Genomic DNA, 22,860 nt, shown 5'->3' with positions numbered 1-22,860 from the left:
AAACAATGGATCCCGTTGAAGAACGTTTGGCTGAAGAGGTCCACAAATATGAGCATTTATATAACCCGTCTGACGGAGGATACGGACACGCTGATCGCGGTAAATTCCTGGAGGGAGATATCAGTGAACGTCGGTGTGCAGGTCGACTGTACGGTCGTTGCGCCACCTGCTGTTCTGGCGTATGGAAGAGGCACGGGAACTATAAACCCAAACGGGTCCGTTGATGCAACTCGTGGCCGCCGCAGTTGTAGTTGCAAGAGTGTATATCGTCCTTTATGCTATGTTCACACCAAAAGCGTTGCAAATATTCGCGCTCGCTCGACAATAAAGCTGAGTTCCCATCAAACGCGTTGCAAATCTTACTCGCGCCTGAAAGAGGGCGTGGCTTATCTATGTGAATTATTTCTATTTATGTCGGAACATCAGACTCGTGTCTGGGTTCATAATATTATCCTTAGTTTCTCAACAGCTTCAGGCGGACCAGCAGCAGTTTGATTTGACAGCGTCAGGACGGCGGTGATGACGGACGGAGCTTGTTAACGATGATTTGTAAAGCTCAGCGTGTCGTACATTTTTTTACCAGAGTTGAAAAATTTCAACTCACACGAATCCAGGCGTTCACGGCATTCGCGGCGCACGGCGGAAATGTTGCTTTCGCGTCTGTGCATTGACTTTGCATGTAATGGACTTGTGCGTCAACTCTGCAACGCGTTTGGTGTAAACGCAGCATGTTCTCATTTACAGGAGCGGCCTTCGGAAGAAATTGTACGTAGGCGTAGAGCAAAGAAGTCGCAGTTTCCTCAAAACCAAACTTTTTACACGTTGTTTTCTTCTTCTATCCGTTCAACCAACTAACTACAGCACAGCGTGTTGAACCATACGGCCAAAGATTGTGCAAAGTTCCTCAACGAACAACCGGATGGAGGGAGAAAGACTGAAGGTCAGAAAGGAGGAAAACATGAAGGAAAGGGAATAATGAAACCTCGGAAGAGAGAGAGAGAGAGAGAGAGAGAGAGAGAGAGAGAGAGAGAGAGAGAGAGAGAGAGAGAGAGAAACCCAATGAATGAGATGAAGAAAGGATTTATTGGTACATGAGGACTTGTCAGCGAGCCAGAGATTGCTTTGTCCTGCATGACTGAACACAAGCCTCGGCCGCACACACACACACACACACACACACACACACACACACACACACACACACACACACACACACACACACACACACACACATACTGTTGACTGTGTGTCTTGAAGTCAACGGCTGTAATGTGTAGGTAAGGCTCTGTGTGCTGATATGCCTGATCTGTGCTACTTTCCATTGTCTCTACAAATGTGCCCATTATGAATGCAAGGAGAATAATATAATTTGACTGTGTGTGTTTGCTGCGGCATTGTGCCTCCAGTGAAGGGTGAAGGAGTCCATCCGCTCTCTCTCAGTGGTCTGACTGTGCAGACGGAGACGGAGCAGTCGGCCAAGGCGGCTGAGCTGTATCTTGTCTGACAGCACAGATGAGATGCGAGCATGCACACATCACCTTCCCTCTAATCTCCACGCACACTTCCTCTAATCTTCTAAAAGGCACAAACTAACGGAGCATTTTACCAGATCATGCAGACGCCGGTCTTCATACTGCTCATGATCCCTTAGTGCCTTTTCATGCCAATGAAACTGATGCTCTGTTGGAGCAATACTGAGGATTTTTTCGAAACACAATAGGAAAGGTGTACTCAGAAGAGTGCAGATCTCCGCCAGTTGTGTCTGCTACGAGCACAGCTGCAGTGTTTGATTGAATGAACACAACAAAAAATCTTCTGTCTCGAGACCTCGAGAGGTCTTTGAGCGTGCAGCTATACCTGGCCATCCAAAATACTAAGCAGTTTGCTGGAGACTAATGCGAGATGCACACTCACCACTCAATCACTCGCATGTGACTCATCACATCATCCATGTCAAAGACATACTACTTAAAGCCATATGTCCTTTAAGGTTTGTGTTGTGTAATGACACAATGGCACCTTTTCAGTATCAATACTTTTTTAGTGTCCATGCATGGACATTCTGCCTGAGACAATGCTTTCTCGAAACATTCAAAGCCACTTGTGGAATAGTGATCCACTGCTATAAACCTCATTCAAAGTGTTGATTTCATGCTCCCGATGCAACTGGAATCTTAACTTTTAGAAATGTACAAAACGTACTGAAATATGATACTGTGTTTGTGTCTTTCATTTTAATGAGAGCTGAAAGCTTTTGAGAAGACGTTTAGTCGATCTGGGTCTCAGACGCCCTCTCAATCTTTTTGCTTCTATGCCTATAAATTCATCTCTCTTCTCTCTCTCTCTCTTCCCCATTTTCTCCCCCTTTGGATGGAATCTCTCTGGTTGACTCCCTAATTAACCTCTCTCCCACACATGGCAGTTCCAACCAGGCTCATATTCTCTTTCAGCCCACATCTCCTGCGTGAAAAGCCCTCTACAGTATTAGACTGCAACCTACACACTGGCGTAGTCTGGAAAGTGCCGCTGTGGCAAAGCTACAGTGCAGTTTGTCAACTTTAATAAAACGCTCACAGCGCCGACAAGAGGTCCAGTGCTTTATTGTAACTTCATCACAACTCCCTGATGGTAAAGGCAAACAAACACCAGAGAACAGAACAAGGACATCAACAAATCTAACCTCACCCAGAAAAAGAATTGAGCGGTTTATTATCTGATGTTGCGAATTGTTATTGTTTCTTTTATAGTTTATCTCAAACTGATTCACATTAGAGAACTGATTGATACGATCCCAGCTAGCCGCCTGTATTCATATTCAAATCAATCAGGAGGATTTCATGAGGCGTCAGCCCAGAACATCTCTTCGCATCTATGATGCAGATGACTGATTTGACTTCAGGAGAAGCTGAATGGATAGAAAAGGCATTTCAGTTCCAATTTAAAGTCATTGCCTGACAGCTTCGCTGCCATCAGAGCGAATTGAAAGCCCCGCCATGCACCGTACACGTCTCATTTTCTATCCTTACAGAGAACAGCGGGCTGAGAGTACCTTGGTCCTCATGATTTCCCTGATGGCAGAGTCGAACTCCAGGGAGTTGTTGTAGTCCACCGTCATGACGTGAGGTTTGCCGATGTACTGCTCTGCATACGGGTGCTGGGAGGACACCTGGAGAAAACACACGCAGAGCCCTGTGTCTGAAACAACGGTCTTGAAAGAGTAATTGTGAGGTGTTGGATCATCTTTGCTTATTCCTTTTACAAGCAATAATAATAACTTATTTTCATTTTGGATATGTAATTGTATTAAATGCCAGTTAAACTTTACAAATACAAATATCTTATGCTTTTGATACATTCAGGGCAAAGAAAGCTAGTACATCAACTATTTGTAGCTTTTTTGTATATATGTGTCATTCAATGGGCAAGAAATGAATATTGCAAAATTTCTCAAAATTTCTGTGCATTTTCATTAATGAGCTGTAGCAGGAACGCCATGTTCCAGCCTCTTAACAGGCGAGCATGTGCCGCCCACAGTGTGCCAGTTATTTTTTAAAGATCTACAGATGAATAAAGTTCCTGGGCAACTTGGCTGGTAATGGAAACAGCAGTGGCCAACATTTTTTCATCAGTGACTATCGGCGGGGGAGTACTGGACATAATGAGCTTACCTCTCTCGAAGTGGGTTTGCCCCTGAAAAACTCATGATTCAGTGAGCTGTGAGGCGGGTGAAACCTGGGTTGCAGGAAGATGCAGCCATTGGCTATTGCTTCCAGTGGGGCGGGGCCTTCGTAGGGGAAACCAAAGCCAATGAAGAGCTAGAAGAACAATCAGGAATGTTATTTTGCAATCATGATAATGAGCTTTGAAATGTAATTCCGATCAGTATGGTAATGTGTTGTTGAGTGTGTATATATGACAACGTTTCTGGATAAACGTGAGCGTACTGTAAGGACAGAACTGATGCTGACACCGGCTGTGAGAATGGAAGTGTGTAAGGAATGTTTTCTTAGCTTTCTTGCCTTGGCTTTGCGCAGCAGTTGCTGCAGCTCATGCTGGGGCAGCAGGCCGTGGTTCTTCACGAAGGCCGGGACCTCTGGAGGTCTCTGGGTCTCATAGTACACTGTGCCGTGGACCTCCATGTACCTGTGGAGAATCTGTAGGAAACCTTCCTTACCCTGCTGGAGGAGGAGGGGGAGAAACAGATGGGTTGGTGAGATTGAGGGCGGAGGGTCAATGGAGGAAGGTGTATGAAGAAAGAGTGTGTCAGAAAAGATAGAGGCATCGACAGAAAGAGACTGTCTGTGTGCGTAGCTCTCAGAGTTTGCTTGTACAGTACAGTGTAACCATGATTGTTGAAATACATCTTTACAAGATGGAAAAAAAATTCACAACTTGTGTCCACTATAGCAGGAAAACACCAAAAAGCCTAATTTTCCTCCCTTTTTTACTTGGAAAACAGCAGATGTGGAAAATCTCAGCAGGTTAAACCGCGCCCGACTACCTCATTGTTTTGTTGTTCTTATTGACATTTTTCTGTTTCTTCTTCTGTTTCTGTCAGCCGTGAACAAATACAACATGAATCCAAAGTCCTGCGCTGCGCTTTGAGACGACGATCAAATCTCTTTTTTTTTTCATGCTGCAAAATGCTCTGACAACCAACATAATCCAAAAGACAACGTTGGCATTACTGTGTGTGGCTTACGCAACGTTTTAGGCATGTTTGTATTTCGACGTCCTTGTTCCATCTACTGAGTGTGTGTGTTTTTGTATGACAGGTCCAACCAGAAAACAAGTCCTACTGATATAGACTTCAGAGAGAGAAATAGAGGAGAAACTGACAGCTGCAGGCTGTGAATGATAAATACTCACATAGATAAAAATATCTTCTGTCTTATCTAGGCTTTTTACTTTTGCTACTACTACTCCCCTGTTTTCTCACTCTCTCAAAGACACCTTTGGACACATTGGATACGCTTCAGATGATTGGACCCTGCTTATTCTTTTACCTTGTGAGTCTTCCCTGCACATGCTTGACCCTGAATATCTGAATATAATCTGTGAAATCGACAGGCTATTAAAAAAGTTGAGAAAAAAAATGCGATTGAACTCAGGGCAGGGTTCAGCAGATAGGTATCTCCTTTGAAAAATGATTGTCTAGGGCCTGTGTGGGTGTGAGAAGGGCAATACACGCAGTACTCGCACTTACTCATCGCTCTGCATTCCCCTCTGCTTATTTTTCCACTACGGAGTAGAAAGTCAAGGTTGAGCCTGATGATTGGGAGAGCAAAAACCAAGCAGCCAATCCGTTAACGAACCAAACTTGAATCATGTAAATGGAGCGTAACCCCGGGCCAGAGTATTGACTCGGCTGCCTGGTGTTGAGCAGCTCACTGTATCCCTGTACTCTAGTGTGGCCCCCCCGCAGCCATAACTGGAGGCTGTAGCGATCGATAGCTTCCTCCGTGAGGATTTTCTCAGCCAATTAGGAGATTAGCTCAAGCGCTAAGTGCAGCAGACAACATGAATTAGCAGAAGGAGATTCCATAACCTGCGCTTGCATCTATCTCTCTTTGTGTGTGTGTGTGTGTGTGTGTGTGTGTGTGTGTGTGTGTGTGTGTGTGATTGTGTCCAAGATAACTCTCTCGACTTGCATTGGATTAGGTTTAATAAGTATGTTCTGCTGTGCTGGTTTTTATCCCTCTCCTAATTTCTTGTAATGTAATAAAAAAAAAAAAATGTTGAGTTCAATTTGCACAAACGGGTACGATGATAAAAAAGGAAGCTTCTGTGTTCGTAAACATGTTGATGTATTTTTGTTGGCGGAACGTAGGTGGAGGCAGACTAATTGAACACAATATTTTTATGCTGGCCAGCATGTTTTGTTGACTTGTTTTTATAATGGCTATATAAAATACAGGTTTATCTCAATATGTACAGTCTCTCAATCTCTACCAGTTGGGCTCATTATTTGTAACATCAACCAGTGTAGCATGAAAGCATTGTGGCATTAGCAAAGTAGCTAGCTAACTAGTCGGCCGTCAAATTAGTAAAAATTTAACAACTTAATGCTTTATTCCCGCACTATTGTCTCAGTGTAAGGAAAAGCACATGGCTCACGCCAGATAAGTGACAACTGTGTTTGAAACATTTTCAGTCACCAGTGTAGCATGAAAGCATGGTGGAACTAGCAAGCTAGATAAGTAGGCAGCCTTCTGTGGGTTATTTAGCTGATTCCAACATGCTTTCATGCTACACTGGTTCCAGAAAATAAATCCAGGTGACTTCTCTCAATCTCAATAAGGATTTAACCTGCTGAGGTGCAGCAGCCGTGACAGCGGAAGAGGTTAGCAGAAGGCTAAGCTAAACTACGAGCAACATTTTCTCACTATCTCTGAAACGTTTCGTAGATATTGTCGCTCCCAAGGCCCTCGGATCAGAGTTTACCATCTCAATATGCAATATTTATTCTACCACCCAACAACACAGCAAGATGACATTGTGGATATGTAACTTTAGCCCACAACTCTGAAGTGATTTGTGTTTGCCGCCAGGCTTCCCTTTGTGTTGCCTCCACGTAATCATTACGTCAGCTCTAAAAGGTTTTTGATGAGCCTCGGCCTCCTTTCTGTTGATACACCTGTCAAGCTTTCCTTTCTCGCATGCCAAGTATGTTGTTTACAAAGAAAGTGGTGGCAGACTGACGACACAATATTCTTGTGAATATAGGGAACAATGGGTCCTTGATTTCAGACTGAGGAAGACAAAAGCAAGCTTCTCATTTGTAGCCAGCGAAACACAAAATGCTGATATAATAAGCTGTAAATAAGGTGGGGAGCCACTTTTAAAGACCAACACATCATTAGTGATGCATTGTGCACATTTCACAAAGGTATGTTCTCAGTTATAAGAAAATGCAATCATTCCATCCTTCAAGTGACTGCCTAGCCTGACTGGTACTCACCTTCTGACAAGTAAAGCGGATAAAACGATAATAACTGCTATATATACAACTAAAGAATGATGGCTGACCCTCTGGATGCTGCGGTGCATCTAAAGTGCAATTGCTTCTCAAAAATCCAACCCTGACAATGATAGGGTTTGTATAGTGCTTGTGTGTGTTCCTGGACATGGTAACAGCTCAGGGTGAATTGTGCCGTTTTACATGTGTAAGCCGTAAAATGGCCTTAAGAGTCATGTGTGGTAGACGTAGCGTGCTCTTACCTGAAGCTAATGATGACCATCCAGCCGGATTCCCCACAAAAGAATGAAAGAGAGATGAAAAGGAAATCAGTCATGTATTTACATAAAGAATACCACAATGAAGAAAACAAAGAGGAGAGAGGAGAATATAATAAATCCAATAATGTATATGTTGTGCCTCCTCACCAGGCTTTTGTATATCAAGTTATTGTACTGTTTTTAACAACCCCCCTCCTTCGTTCCCTCCCATCTCGCTTCTTTGCTCATCTCTTTCACGAGCCACAGCTATGGAGAAATCCAGATAATTGTACGGTCACACAGTGCCGCAAATAACATCTTTACAATAATTTTTACAATGGAGGCACAACTGTGCCGCTCTACAATATGCAAAGGAACAAGCAGGCAGCTTTTGAGAGGAAAATTGCCTGCAAATTATAGCTGTGCAATTGTACGTATTGAGCTGCATGAAGCTGAGCTGTAATGGTGCAAAGCAACGGGGGTGTGCAAAATGCTGTCATTGGATTTTTCACTGCAATATAGTGTGGGGGTGAGTGTGTGTGTTCGTGTGTGCGTGTGTGTGTGTATGCGTGCGTGCATGTGTGAGAATTAGTCTGTGTTTCTTTGTTGAAAGAGATTGCTTTTGGAGCAATTCAGATTTTTTTGTTTTGTTTAACAGAGTCCTTTCCATGTATGTGTGTATTTGAGATGTTGCAGAACGTGTGCATGGCTGTACTTGTACATGATTCTATATCCATACATGACATTTATGGTTGCCCACATATATCTACAGTTTGAATTTGTCTTTTTTTTTGCTCTGTATATATTGTATATGTATATTCTTAGTGGCCCCCCTAGGAAATTCCTTGACTTTGTACGTGGAAACATTGAACAGTGAGTTGTTGTCTGTACCTTCCACATGCTGGCCTCTTTCCCATACACCACAGCCATGTTGTTGACTTTGTTCTGCTGGATGCTTCTCTTCTCCGTCTCATTCAGCTCCTCCGAAACGAAGCCCATGAATGAGTTGTCTGGTGTGTGAGCTGGATGTGTGCGTTAGTGTGTGTGCATGTGAGAGAGAGTTGTAAGGTAAGGCAGGGTAGTAGTAAAGTGAGAGAGAGAGAACAAACCAGGAAGAGAGAAAGACAGTTTTGTTGTTAGGAGACAGTGAAGAAAGACAGAATAAGAGCACAACATCCTTGTTTGCATCAGTCCACTGGCTAAGGAAGTATGATTATCGACCCCCTAAATATTATTAATAGTGATTGTCATAAAGCCAGCTGCTGTTGGCTATGTGAGGCGGAGATCGTTTTGGCAGTACTAAGGTGTACTGAAATGTTTTTTAAAGTACAAACTTGAACTTTACATGATCAAAACCAAGTACATTCATGACTTTAAAGCTTTCAGTTTCATCCTCACAGTCGATGCCAATTTTCATTTTTTTGCTGTGTGCATTCTCATAAAATGAATGAAAGCAATACATTATGGCTCCAGCTGGTTGAGTCAGCCGTAGTAGATTAGGATAGTGTAAAACATTAGCGTCTGCATTGTGTCACGTATTGACACTATGATGATCCCGCTGTTGAGAGCCAAGTACAGCTGAGAGAGCGTGACATCGCGGAGCAGTGAATGCGAGAGCAGAAGAGAGTTAGGTTGTCGGTGTTTCAGTCAGGAGTAGCGTGGAAGCAGACAACAATAAGGGCTTTGAAAACAGCAGATCAGACATATTGTGTAGCATGGATCAGAAAGAGGAAAGCAAATGTGATGAAGAATAGATACAGCTTGAAGCCGCACTGTTGCTAAAAATAGCTGCATTAGACACATTTTATCCAAATTAATGTGAACAAGCAGCCAGACTTGTCAAAGAAAGTGAAAACATTGTCGAAACTGGTGACAGATCTGTGTGTTGTGTGACAGTTTTAACGTTCATGTCTTGTTGAGGTAGTAAGTACAAATGCTTCGGTTTTATAGAAAAGATAGGTATGACAGCAAATTAAGGCAATTTCTGGAAAAAAAGAAAGAAAGAAGAAAAAGTATTATGGGTTGAAATTACTTCAAAAAAAACTTTTTGGAGCGTCAAGGAACCATATGCCTTCACTTTGGAAGGTTGGATCAACCTCATCATATCACATATGCCACTGTTACACAGCAGTAAGGTGAGCATTACAATATATTCATTATGTTAGTTAATTTATGTTCATAGAAGAAAGAAGAAGCTACCCTGACCATGAGAACATTTTAGGTACAACCACATTCTTTTTCCTATATGTTCTTCCAAGAATAACCCTAATATGCCAATGTATATATGAGATATAATATGAAAGTAAAACATATGTGTAAACTCAATATTAGCAATACTATAGTATATTACAGAAGATGAAACAAAATCCATTTCTCCATGAGGTTTGGTTCTTACGGAACATGGTCATGTACTGCCTGGCGTTGAGGTTCCAGTAGCCCCAGTTGGTCCGGTAGCCGTGCAGCGTTGCGTACTCCTCGTGATTGTAAGCTGGCTCTGTTCCAAATGTGTCAATCACCCGGATATGACATCTGTGAAGACACAGCACAGCCACTTATTAAAATGTGTCATATACATCGGTGCTGCTGAAACATTTAGAAATCTTGAATCTGCATTACATTGCTAGCATTTCTTAATCTGAGACCTGCCTCACTTGCAGAATATGCGTGGAAGGTTGTACAGACCAAAGCACAACACTCTAGGTTTACACCGATTGTGCAAACAAACTAAATGTATAACGCAAATCTTTCTTTCTTTAAAGTTAGTACCGTAAAAGTCGGGTTACAAGCTGCTACTACCTTCGGTGGGTGTCCCTGCTTGCTCCCCGCTGTGGCCAGCTAGCAGTGCTGCTAGCTTCCCGCTAGCTCACCATTTGCTCCCCGACAACCACCGAAGGTAACGGAAGCAGCCCCGGCTCGACGCCCAACTTGGGCAACGGGGACGCAGGCAGTAGTAGCAGCAGCAGGGAGCTAGAAGCAGGGAGCTAGCAGTAGGGAGCTAGCAGCAGGGAGCAAGCAGCAGGGAGCTAGCAGCAGGGAGCTAGCAGTAGCGCTCCACAGAAAGCAAGAGTGGCTTGTAACCCGACTTTTAGGGTAAATGTGCCAGATAGATAGCCGTACGAGTTCGCAGATACACACACAGCTTGGGTGTCTGTCTTTGTAAAAGGCCACTTGTTGACATAATGTGTTCCCTACACCTTCACTCGAACCATAATCATACCCCGAACCTTAAAACTTATGTCTGACACTTCAAACAAAGCAGGGACCGGTTAAATTGTCCTCACTCTGAAACTCACATTGGTCCTCACAAAGAGAGCTGCACACACACACACACACATACACATACACACACACACACACACACACACACACACACACACACACACACACACACACGTACACACAAACACACAACGCTTGCAATGCCCTTGTCTGTAACAGTGAGTGTCTTCAATCTGGCCAGTCTGTTAGCTCAGGGGGATTAACAGGAGCTAAAGGTGGCAGAGTCCACTTTCTCAACTCTGAGGCTTTTCCTTGGCAGATAACTGCGCGTGTGTAAAGAGTGTGTGTGTGTGTGTGTGTGTGTGTGTGTGTGTGTGTGTGTGTGAGGTGTAGGGGGTGGGGAGGGGTGGGTGGGGGGGGGGGAGTGTGAAAGAGTGGAAGACAGATAGTCCAGTGAATTTCTTATTAAAAATAAGTCACTTAACTGTTTCCTGGCACACCACTGGCCCTGCAGTTAAACAGGAGATAGCCTTTTTACATGCTAACATTCCTATATATATATATAAATATATCTATTTTCTTTGTGCGCATTTTCCTATATTTGCAGGGACATCAACTCGGGTGATTCTTTATATGTTGTATTGTGTAAAAAATATTGCTCAGTCTTGGTGACACCCCGAATCTTGTTTGACACGTCCAAGATATTTCTGTCAATGGCTGCGGCATCCAAGAGCCAAACCAATACATTTACAGTGATGTATGTCAGAGAGGAGCCTATAAACTATAAACGTCTTCTTATCTGTTAGAGAGTAAAACAAAAAAGGCACTTATCTGCTCAGCCTTGTTTCGAGGCATTAAGGATGAGATTCTGCAGAAAATGTGTTTATTTTGAAAAGGGTCACATAAAGTTGACAATGCATTATTTACAATGATCTCCAACCTGCACTATCAAATATCGTCAGCTCAGAAATGGTGCAAATGTTTCTGTCCACAAAAAAAGAGGTCCCCCAAAGGAAAGGGGAAACAAAAAGCAGGGAAAGAAGAGGGGATAAGCGGAGCAGTAGCTGAGCTGCATATCTATCGGGGGATCAGAATAGGGGGCTAATCCGGGTTAAACGGCTGCTCAGCAAGGCTGAACAGTTCTCCAGGGTGAAGGGAATATGGCAGGGTGCTGTGCTGGCACCCGCAAGTTGAGATTCAGCTTTAACTTTAGGGGGTAAGACAAAACCGAGATTTAACTGAAAAAAAAGAAGAAATACTTTAATTTCAGTTTTATTTCTGCTCTACCTTGCCCAATGAGCAATCAGCCTTTTCAGATAACATGCCACGTCATTTAACCCACATGGGCCACATCTGTACGCCGCACCCGTCACAGAGGTAGAGATTTTGTGTATCGTTATACACAAAAGGTCACCGTTATTTTTTTTCCTCCTGATGACACAGACGATGATATTACGTTTCAAATGTCTGTTTGTTGATTTTGTTGTGGTTATTGTGCAATATTATGAAGTTAAAGAAAAAAAGCCTCAAACTTGACCATATGTTCATTGACTGCACTAACATTGTATGCACTACACATGTGCAAATACCAACAACGTCGTCTAATGAAAATCTAATATGTGGGATTTATATGTATGAATCCAAAAATATCCAACTGAATCCACTGTTGACGTAGAAATGTCAAGTGTTCTTGAAATCAAAACTGTGAATAGTTTTAATGGTATATGGTACTTTAAGGGCACTTTCAAAAGCCATGGTCCATTTGGCTGGTCCGAATCCAAGGGAAAATAATACTTTTGGTTTATTTTATATTTAGTTCGGTTTCATAATGCACAAATTAATGCAACCTAAAATATAATTTGTTGAAGGGTTGTGCTGTGGAGCGAATTGATCTCTTTCATTTCAAGGGCCGCCACTTCTATGCAGGGAATTGAAGGCTTAAAAAATAAAATGCCATTTGTTTCTTTTGCTTTGACTCTGCACTGATCTTTTGTGTTCTCAAATCCCCTCTCCTCCTGTTTTTCTTGAAGGACTTTAAACACCAGTGTTTGTGTCTCTCATCGAGTGCTCGTCAAAGACAGGTTGAATAGGCATGTGAAGAAAGAAGTAAAAAAAAAAGAGAGAAACAATACAAATGGTTAACTTGTGCTACAGACAGTTTTATATTTTTCTGTTAAGCTCTTTCAAAGTGCAATAATGTGTGCAATTCTCCATCTTTCATCTATCATTTATCCTCCATTACTCGAACAGATGCTGCGGCTTGCACACCACGCTTCACCCAGTAGTCTAAGACTTCGTAAGGTAGAACTACTTGAGAAGGCTGAATACAACCCGAAGCCATAGAGGGTCACTGTCCGTGAGGGAAAACCTTGAATGATACGCACAAAGCTTTAAAGAAGCCCAAAAACATACAAGAGAATATATATATAATTATGTCACATGAGCTGTTAAAGTGTTACATTTTCAGACTTGTGTTATATAACAGTGTTCATCATAAAAACTTGAACTTTGACCAAAAAAATCCAATCAGTTATTCTTTGATTCCTAGTGTACGGAAGCAGAGCATTGCAGTGCCAGCAATTGCAATTGTTATCTTGAGGTTGACTTATATTTCTTTTCAAAACATTGTTATCTCGAGATGACATCATAATTAACTCCTCACATCGTGCAAACACAAGGTTGTTTCATCTCATTACTTATTCTGTTGATCAGAGATAAAGAGTACTGCGCCAGCATCCATCGATGACTGTGGTCGAGCCAACATTAGGTTATAACACTAATTTAAATCACGGTAACTGCTTGGTGTTATCATCATCATCATCATCATCATCATCATCATCATCATCATCATCATCATAACTATTAGAACAACACTTTCATAGGAGACCGACGCATTTTGTTTTCGGATTGTCCGTATTTATGCCCGTCTCATCTCCGGATTGCCTATATGGAAATTTCTCCAAATTTAGCACAACGGTGAAGGTCACTGTGACCTCACAAACCACATATTTGGCTTGAATTGATATGCTAATTACGTCAATTGCTCATTGACATTTTAAGCATGTCTGGTTGCTGATGGCATACGACCACAAGATGGTGATTCTACTGACATTTGGCTCGACAAGTTTTGTTGCATTGGGGCAGCAACCAAGGGATCAGCCATCAGCCACTGTGCTGTGTAGAATCTCACCTTAAAGAATTACTCTTATTGAGTTAAAGCCAGATAACAACTTAATCATAATCACAACAAAACAGCTACTGACACCTAAATGACACCTGCCCTTTCGCCTAAAGCGGCGGGTACTCTCCTATGTTCTTTCAGGCCTTCCGTTGGATATCTTCTCTGATCAGACTTTATCAGAGCAGTAAATTCAACCTGCCGAGGAAATCAATATGCTCGTCCTATTATCAGATGAGCGGGTGTGATTTAAGACTATCTTCTATCGGTTGTTAGCATCTCATACGTGCAGCGATACACCCTCGGCTGCACGCAATCGTGCATACACAACAAACGCACCAAAAACACACCAAAAACAGGACAGCATCGTGTTGTACGGGCATTATAAATGATTGTGGATGTCGGTGGGAGCGTAAAACAAAAGTAATTAAAGGGAGCTGAAGGGCCCCGAAGCTCAGAGCACTTGATTAATAATGCCTTTCAGCCCAAAGGGCTCAATGAGAGAGAGACATGGAGAGAAATATGGTAAGAGAGAGAGAGCGAGAGAGAGAGAGAGAGAGAGAGAGAGAAATTATTATGTCATTGACCTGTCCTAAACCTCTGGGGGAAGAGCAATTATTGGGATAAGATAAATGGATGAAGAAAAAAGTAAATACCCGACAGGGGGGATTAAAAAGGAAATGTAGTTTTTTTGCTTTACAGTAAATACATACAAACTATTGGTGACGTAGTCATTCACCTGACTGCAAATTTGAAGGAATTCTTTGAAACTCCTCATGTGTTAATACATCTGCACCTGACCAAAGAAGTGACTCTCCCGGGCCGTCCTTCCTCATGTAATTGAAAACACGCATGTTCTTCATTCGAATCCGTGTCGCCACAAACATTCGGGCAATTGCCTCGACGTGAGCTTTCTCTGCGAACAAAAGGGCGCCTCTTGCGAACGCTAAAAGTCATGTTCTGTTAGGGAAAGCAGAAATCAAGACTCCGCGCCGTAATGACGAAGAGGGAAGACTGCTGACCTCAGCAAGCAATTAGGTGCACACTGCAGGCTGACTGGCACCTTGTCGAGGCGAATAGTGTGTGTGTGGGTGTGTGTGTGTGTGTGTGTGTGTGTGAGAAACAAATCACGAGAAAGACAAAGACAGCTGAACAGGTTGTGTGCTGGAAGAAATAGCTTTCTTTCTCTCTCTCATGATTGGATTTTAAAAATACATACGTGGAGCGTCCCGTTATACGTGGAGCCTGGTTGACTCTAGACACTTTCCAATTCTGTTTTTTCTTCTTCTTTTTTTTCTCCCTGTGGTATCTCTCTCTCTCTCTCTCTCTGTTCTCTTGTTTCACTTTCTCTGTTTCGTCTCTTCCTCTCTCTGTCGCTCTTTCCTTTGGCCTCCCGCTCACACGGGCCCTGTCCCCCCTTTTATCTTTCAACCGTTGTTTCTTTGCGCTGGTAGCGAGAACAAGGGAAAGCAAAATGTCAATTGATGCCACCACATACGGTGAGGTAGACAAAGTTGCCAATTTATTGGACCGGGAGAGATGCGAGGCGGACGGAGGAGGGTGGCTGCAAGCTGTTTTTAAGGGTCTGGAGAGGACAAGGCTCAAGCTGGACTTTCAATCTGGTGTATTACGTTCTGAGGCAACAACATGGAAGACCTCTGAAGATAACACCAGCTTGTATTGCTGTGTTCTGCATGGTTGTGCGGCTGATGTTTTTAGTATAATATTTCTTTTTTTTTCAAATGCACTGTGGCACTTTAAGTTCTTGAATTGGGTATCACTTTACTGTCTTGTTGCTGCGGTCTCATGACTGCCATGGCCTAGTTTCCAAGTTGTTCATCTTTAGAGCGATGCCAAAAGCCATTAAGCACACTTTTGTAACTGCACAAAAAAAACAACAACCTCTCAGTCTGTTTCTTTTTAACGTCTCGCTAATCTTTCTTCTTTCTCACGAGGCAGATGTCTCCTGTTTCTCTTCCTGTCTCTTCTTCTCTCTGTGTTTAATCGCCACCCTGCTGCTGACAGTGAGCCTCTGAGTGCACTAAAACAACAGCAATAATAAGCTGCGGAAACAAGGTTTGATTGGAAATCGGTCCATGCGCAAACTCACGCGTCCCAACGTGCATGCATGTTGAGTTGTCAATTTCCCATATGCCTCCAATCTCGCACTACTTGTGATATTTTTATTATTCTTGCTGTGAAGAGTGATGGTGCCTGACAGGTGGTACAGTGCCAGTTTGTGTGTTTGTTTGTTCACACACACCAGTGTGAAGTAGTTCCATTAAATCACAACAGACAAAATCATTGTGCGTTTTGTCTTTAACTGTATGAATGAGTGTGTGCGTGCGTGTGAGTGTGTCTGACAGAAAGCGTTTGTGTATTTAACAAGCTGAATGAGTTACAATCAGACATCTGGACAGAGACATGTGCAGCTTATTACCGGCAATAATTAATCCATAAACGCAACCGTTAAATCCATCCGCCTACCGGACAAATTGCTGACGCACACAAACGTGCCGACACGCGGTGGAAAAAACAGAGATGTATAAACCCACACTCGAGCACAATGCACAGCCACTAACTTGTGTTTCTTGAGCGAGAGCCCCATGTGCTGCTTCATCTGCTGCATGCCGTGGTAGTCGGTGTAGATGAGGTCAAAGGGCAGCGGGCCGGTCAGTGGGCAACTGCCTCTGCCTGGGGGCACGCCGAGGAACCTGCAGCACAGACCAACAAAGAAATAACGGAGCGTTAAGACCAACAAGGAAACATGGCCGACAGAGAAGAGAGAAGACTCTCTCCGAAAGGACTGTACCGCGAGCATTCATTATTGACTCGGACGAAAACATTTTAGTTTTGCTTCAGAAATGAACAGAAGAGACAAGGAGGAACATACAGTACAGCATTGCCTGCTGGCAGTTTATTTCATTTTTTCAATGTTTTTTCAGTTTATACCCATTTTTCGGAAGTAAAAAAACCTACCGGTGAAACATTTATTATATTCATTCAATTATTATACAAATTACTGTAAAAGATAGGGTTTTTAAAAAGTTCAGTCCAGTCACACTTAGTCGTTAATTACTAGGAGTGGAAGCTGAAAGTCCACGTTGCCATTAATAACTGCCGCTGGGCAGTAATCAGGTAAAGGCCAATCTCACACCAATTTCATTTAGACGGGCTGACAGTGTTAGAGAGCGTTATTAGAATATACACCCCGGCTGTGATACTGAAAGGGCTTTTCTCTAAAGTTTGAAGGTTTGTAAAGTGGGTGTAATTTGTCATAACACTGCATTTTTATAGACGAAAACAACCCAATAATGAGCTTGTTTTCTCTTTCTGTTGCTCTCGCAATTATCATACTTTGCTGTTTTAAAAAACCTATTGTTTTCCTCTCGCTCACCGCCCCACTGTTGTTCAAACATTTTAAAATGGGTTCACAGTATTGTGATCATTTTCTTATCGGGATTTAATTTGGTGTGAATTCATCATATGCTAGACAGCACAGCACGGCGACTTCCATCTGCATGCATGTACAGATGACCGCATGGTTAATGGGGTTCGCTGGCTCCACGTTTGATGGTTATTACAGACGTTTAATGGTAAGTCATGTGTTTAGCAGAGCTAATGGGTCAAACCACTTAGGAAATAGAAAGTGCTGGATGGAGTGTCAAAGTGCGCCAGCTCCTTCATCAGCAGAAAATCCTGTTTGATTGACAGCAGCTCTCTGAGAAGCGGCCACACCGCAGCAGTGAGGTCTCAGGGCAAAAAAATATGGGCGATACATATTTTTGAAAGGATCGCACCAGTAGTAAACATTTTAAGAATGCATGCCCCTTGAAGAAATCAAAGCCCCTGAAGCCTGGAGCTGCGAAGCCCAACCAGCTAAGCTGCACACCGACACCAGCGAGAGACGCAGACTGTAAAGAGAGGACTGCGTGATGCCGGAGTTGGAGCACAGCATGAAGAGGAATTTAAACCAAGGTGAGCTGCAGTCGTCTCGCTTGAAGTTTTGAGCATTGTGTGCCAAACTGATTAGGACCACCAGTAGCATGGCCTTCAAAAAATATGGGTGACTGCGTGACAAAGTAATCTACTAAGGTGATGCGAAATAATCAAATGGCAATCACTTCTCATATCAAGGGGGAAAAAAATCCCCAGGGTGAAGGAATAAATAAAAAAAAACCAAGTTAAATTAAAAGTGTGTTTGTTGATCAGATGGTATCGTCTGGGTTATGCTGAGTTCAATCAAAGTCAAGACCGGGCGCGCTGGGGAGGCCTTTGGCAAAATATCATTCAAATAAACATGATGAAAAGAGCTGAATGCGTAATGACTTGGCTGAATTGAACGTTATAGCAGCAACATCAGCAACAACAACAGATGGTAAATGGATGGAGGGACAGGGAGAGAGAGAGAGAGAGAGAGAGAGAGAGAGAGAGAGAAGAGAGAGAGAGAGAGAGAGAGAGAGAGAGAGAGAGAGAGAGAGAGAGAGAGAGAGAGAGAGAGAGAGAGAGAGAGAGAAAGGAGAGAAAATAGAAAGTAACTGAGGTTTAGGTCGTGTGTGTGTCTGTCAGGTGCTCAACTGTATAAGTTCTTGTGTTTATATGATGTATACCTGCTGTGTTGGCACACACACACACACACACACACACACACACACACACACACACACACACACACACACACACACACACACACGCCAGTATAAAACAAAGTAGAGAACGTTATTTCAGTGTGTGATGTACTGTGTCCAGTTTCCCGTCCTTGTTGGACTCAGTTTCAAGTTATTGATCGACTGAGGGCCTCTCTGTTACCGTGCCGACAGACCTGCTATTGGATACCTGACCTGTGAGTGGTCTCTCGCTCTTACTTAGCTCTCATTTCCGCGACAGTTGAGGCCAAAGGCTAATGAAGACCGTAATGCGATTCGTACCCCTGGTGAGTTTCATCCTGTGACGCTGGCTTTGCGCTGGAGTCTTTTTGGCTGCGCCGCTGGTGCAGAGGGTCACTCCATGGTGTCGCACTTACATGAGCTCTGCTGGCAGCTGCTGAACGCCACAAGACAGCAGGGAAACAGACAGAGATAACCGAGTTCAACAGACGTTTTCCAGGGCGTGTTTTTGTCTGGTGTAAAAACATGATGACGTCATCTTAACTCAAGGTCCAGTTCTGTGTGGATTTTGAAATAAATGGATCGTACCAGGAGATTTCAAGTACTAAAGGAAAACCTATGGCACCACGGGTACAACTGAAATTAGACACTATTGTAAAAATAGTGTTTCTTTTGAATTGAACTAAATTGTTTATACTTTTCTTTGTGCAAAGCGTGGAAAACAATATTTTCCATAGACTGTAAAACAATCCAAATAATCTTTTGAGATTAAAAGGTGCTTAATACGAGACTGGAGGCATATCTATTGCCTCTTAACGGCAACGCCAACAGTGCTGACGGGGCTAACAGCGTTCACCTGAGGAGGAACCGAAGGGTGAGGGGTGAGCTTCGGTGACAACATGGTCGCTCGGGACGGTGTCCGTCATCAGATGTGTCGCATGAAAGCCGAGCAGTGCGGCGGCTGTGAGCTGGAGCCAGTGAGTCACGCTCACGTGCACGCGGCCGGCCAGACGGTCATCAAAGAATGTGGAAGCTCAGATGACATCACACACATCCATTCTCTGCGCAGGAAGACTTTATTCCACTATTCACATTGAAACTGGAGTTGTTCCCTGTGTCCACATTGGCTGGGAATCACAAAAATCCACAGTCCCTGTTGTTAAAGAAATTTGGAAACTAACCTTTACGCGTGTTCACGACAAGTTTCACAGGTCTCTTACATCCCCCCCCACCCCAACACACAGTGGCTTATGACATCACAACGGTAATGTAGCCCGCTTCAGGGCGTTTTAGAGGCTAGCCGCTATTTGCGGTTTGAAGCCCTGTGACACACCATGGATGATGGGATGTCAAGTGTGCACTCTGCCTGGAGTGCGGTGCCGCTCATTAGTCTAGTATTTCCATTTGCGATACAATGTCAGACTCCAGCCTTATGGATAATGGAGAACTCTCATAGTTAGAGAGGCATATTCAATAAGTCCAGTCAAGGAGAACCAATCACATTTCAGAGATGACCGGCAACGGCAAGCTTGTAAAAGTATTATTTGAACTTGTTACAGAAATAATATATGTATATATGCCTTAGGTCCTGAAGCTTGACCTTAAGTTCAAAGTATAAGGAAATCACACTGATTTATAAAGCTTTTTATCAAGCTTTGGACAATCACAGGTGCTTGCAAGGCACCTTAAAATTTAAAGCACAAGCACAAATATGATCCCTCTCTCTCTGTTGTGGAGTATGAGAGGAAGAAAGGGGTTTTGGAGGAGGGGAGAATGGAAGAACATTAAGTTTAAATGTCTTTTTAGCCCCAGGTTTCCAGATTGTCCTCCCGTTGTCCTCCCAGATTGAATATTCTCACTTTCAGTTCCTTCCATAAACGAACATCTTCAATCACATTTGCCCATCCCCTCACTCCTCCACTCCTGTAAAAACCTCATGACTTTGGACTGGAAGGTCGGGAACTGTGACAATGAAAACGGGCTGAATGCAGCCTCAGTCGCATACCAAAACGATGTGGCTTCATGTTCATATTGGTGATTTTACAGAAATGTCTTCACTGGGATGTTTCCTGCTTCTGTAGTCTATTTGATATTGTTGCACAAACGGAGATATCGAATCAAGAGGAATAAAAACAGATGAGCATGCACAGCGTGGTAATGTCGTTCCAACTGAATGAGCTCTGCATCATCGACATTATATCCGGTCTTCAATAATTACTCTTTAAAACAAGCTTTGCTTTTGGGATGTGGAGTCAAAGTGACAATCTGTGCTCGCAATGCATCGACATATCAGGACTATTGACAATGTTACGCTTACTGTCAATTTAGTGATGCCCCAAGACAAAAAGCAATAATGGAGCTACAAGACAGGGGGAGATCATTTGATTGTTGGCTTCTTCATATCAACACCAGGCTCAATAAATAGTCGTACTAAATTAAAGGAAATGTATCCAAATCAACTGCTTGCATCACAGAGATGCATAACAACATTCATCTCCAACCAGTCAAGTTTACGTCCACGTCTGTCGGAAATGTCAACAATATCATTTTATTGTATTACATTGAATCCAAGTGGACTTTTGTGCCAAATTTGAAGTCATTTCTTCCAGGTGATATCACCTTCACGAGAACGGCGGACGAACAGAAAAGGTGTTGCCTCCGGCCACGACTGTCGCCGGCACTGAGGCGACACAAAGCGGTACTTCATAATGATCCCAACACCGTCGCTGGTTATTCATTGCAGCAATAACATAATAGGGACAATTCATTTTCATTACGCAGTGCTGCAGCTCAGTCAGGCCTTTTGTTTGCCTGCAGATACCCATCAGGCCCGGCCGTACGTCGGTCTATCTGCCACAACGGAGTGGACGGGAACAATGAGCCCAGTAATACGAGGGCTTGGGTGATTCCAGTATTGCTAGCCGGGATTCAAAAGAATAAACAAGAAAGATACACAGAAAAAAAAAGGAAAACACAGGCTGTAATGTACCAACAGCTGAGAAAACAGCAGCTCAGCAGAATACAAGCAGCTCCTTGTTTCTTCAGCGTTACTCTCATTCTCCTCCTCTAATCCCTCTGCTCTCAGCTGTTCAACCGTAGCATCTCGGCCGAGGGGGAAAATTAGCTGTTTACTCTTGAAATAGTCCAATTTGTCTTGTAATTTGGTTAAGGATGGCTAAAGGACAATTTATCTGACGAAACTACATTGAATGCCTGACGTGCAGCCGTGACATTCACCCCTGTGAAGAGGTTGGTATAGTATGAACACCTTCACTGGCACCTCGTTTAAGACATTTCAATGGCGAGCAACTACATTTGGAAGCTCTCTTCGGCCCTTATGGCATTACAGGTCGGACACGGAAGTTGTAAATATGTAAACATTATTATTATGCCAAAACTGGAGTTGCAGTTCAGTAGTGTTTGATGCTGCCAGTGGTGGAATCTAACTCAGTACAGTAACTTCGGTACTGTGCAAATAGCCTCTGGGCACCGTGGTGCGTTGTTTCCTGTTTTATTTTGAAGTTTGTATCTCTTGTGTTTGTGTCCCTGCACTTCCTGACCTTGTGATTGTCTGCCCCGTCCCTGATTGTTTCCTGCTGTGTACAATCATGTGCACCTTCCTCCTCAACTTTTACGACACAGAAGAGTCATACAGCACATCGTACAGCGCCGGCTTAATGTAAATGGACTGACGCGCAGAAAAGACCCGATACAGAGGTTCAAAATAGACATCAGCAATACACACACGCACACACACACACACACACACACACACACACACACACACACACACACACACACACACACACACACACACACACACACACACACACATAGGATGGCAGCCATCCCAGATACAATTTGAGTGCCATGCAGGGCCACACAGGAGTCCAATTACCCAAGGTTCTCTTGTCTTCTGGCTGGCATTGAGTCAACAAGCCCTCAGGATGCACACACACACACACACACACACACACACACACACACACACACACAGACACACACACACACACGCACGCCATTGCATGGAGTATGAGAATGTGGTGAGGGTAGGCAGGGGAGCACTGTATTTGTGTAATTCACAAATTGAAATAATATTGTATTTTAAAAGATATTTCTTCAAAACGTTGAACTTTTTGCTCATTCAGTACGTGAACAACCACCGCAATCTCAGCAAAATGCCGCTTATGTGTGTGTTTGCAATTGTTCTTTGTGTGAGTGTGTGCTGCTGTTTCCCTGTGCATGCAACTATACAGCTATTTCGTTCAATGCCAAATGACTGTATTGATCTCCTAAGGAGCAATTTAGCAGGGTGTTATAAGACTCACAAAAGCACAATATGAGCAATAACACACAGTGTATTGCTTGTGGAGAGCTAATATCTGTCATTTTGCCCATAGCTCTATTGCTGTTTGTGTGTCCGTATGTGTTTGTGTGTCCATGTGTGTGTTTGTGTGTGTGTGTGTGTGTGTGTGTCTTTGTTAAGTGGAGCAGAAATACAGATATTTGATCCTTTTTCACTCTAGCTCCCTAGTCTACACCCATTATATGATTTAATGCATAGGTCTGTGCCTCTCTGCCCGGTCGTGTGTGTGTGTGTGTGTGTGTGTGAGAACATAATAGCTATACTGGCCCCAG

General features: G+C 43.3%; 1 protein-coding gene across 1 annotated transcript in view; it reads right to left on the bottom strand.

Moving 5' to 3' along the window:
* The window catches only part of LOC137795180 (alpha-1,6-mannosylglycoprotein 6-beta-N-acetylglucosaminyltransferase B-like), a 107,609-nt gene that overhangs the window by 6,266 nt on the left and 78,483 nt on the right, over nucleotides 1–22,860 (bottom strand). The window contains exons 9-15 of the mRNA XM_068592515.1: nucleotides 16,198–16,329; nucleotides 9,614–9,747; nucleotides 8,110–8,240; nucleotides 7,222–7,227; nucleotides 4,020–4,178; nucleotides 3,669–3,815; nucleotides 3,050–3,166 (exon numbers count right to left, since the gene is read on the bottom strand). Of these exons, the coding sequence (XP_068448616.1) occupies nucleotides 3,050–3,166; nucleotides 3,669–3,815; nucleotides 4,020–4,178; nucleotides 7,222–7,227; nucleotides 8,110–8,240; nucleotides 9,614–9,747; nucleotides 16,198–16,329 (826 nt within the window). The remainder of the gene's footprint in view (nucleotides 1–3,049; nucleotides 3,167–3,668; nucleotides 3,816–4,019; nucleotides 4,179–7,221; nucleotides 7,228–8,109; nucleotides 8,241–9,613; nucleotides 9,748–16,197; nucleotides 16,330–22,860) is intronic.

The sequence above is a fragment of the Clinocottus analis genome, unplaced genomic scaffold, assembly GCF_023055335.1.
Source record: "Clinocottus analis isolate CAN_PGR_092001 unplaced genomic scaffold, fCliAna1.0.p SCAF_27, whole genome shotgun sequence".
In the NCBI taxonomy this organism is placed as follows: Eukaryota; Metazoa; Chordata; class Actinopteri; order Perciformes; family Cottidae; genus Clinocottus; species Clinocottus analis.
Note: the sequence above shows the minus strand (reverse complement) of the source record. Positions and strands in the feature narration are given on the sequence as shown.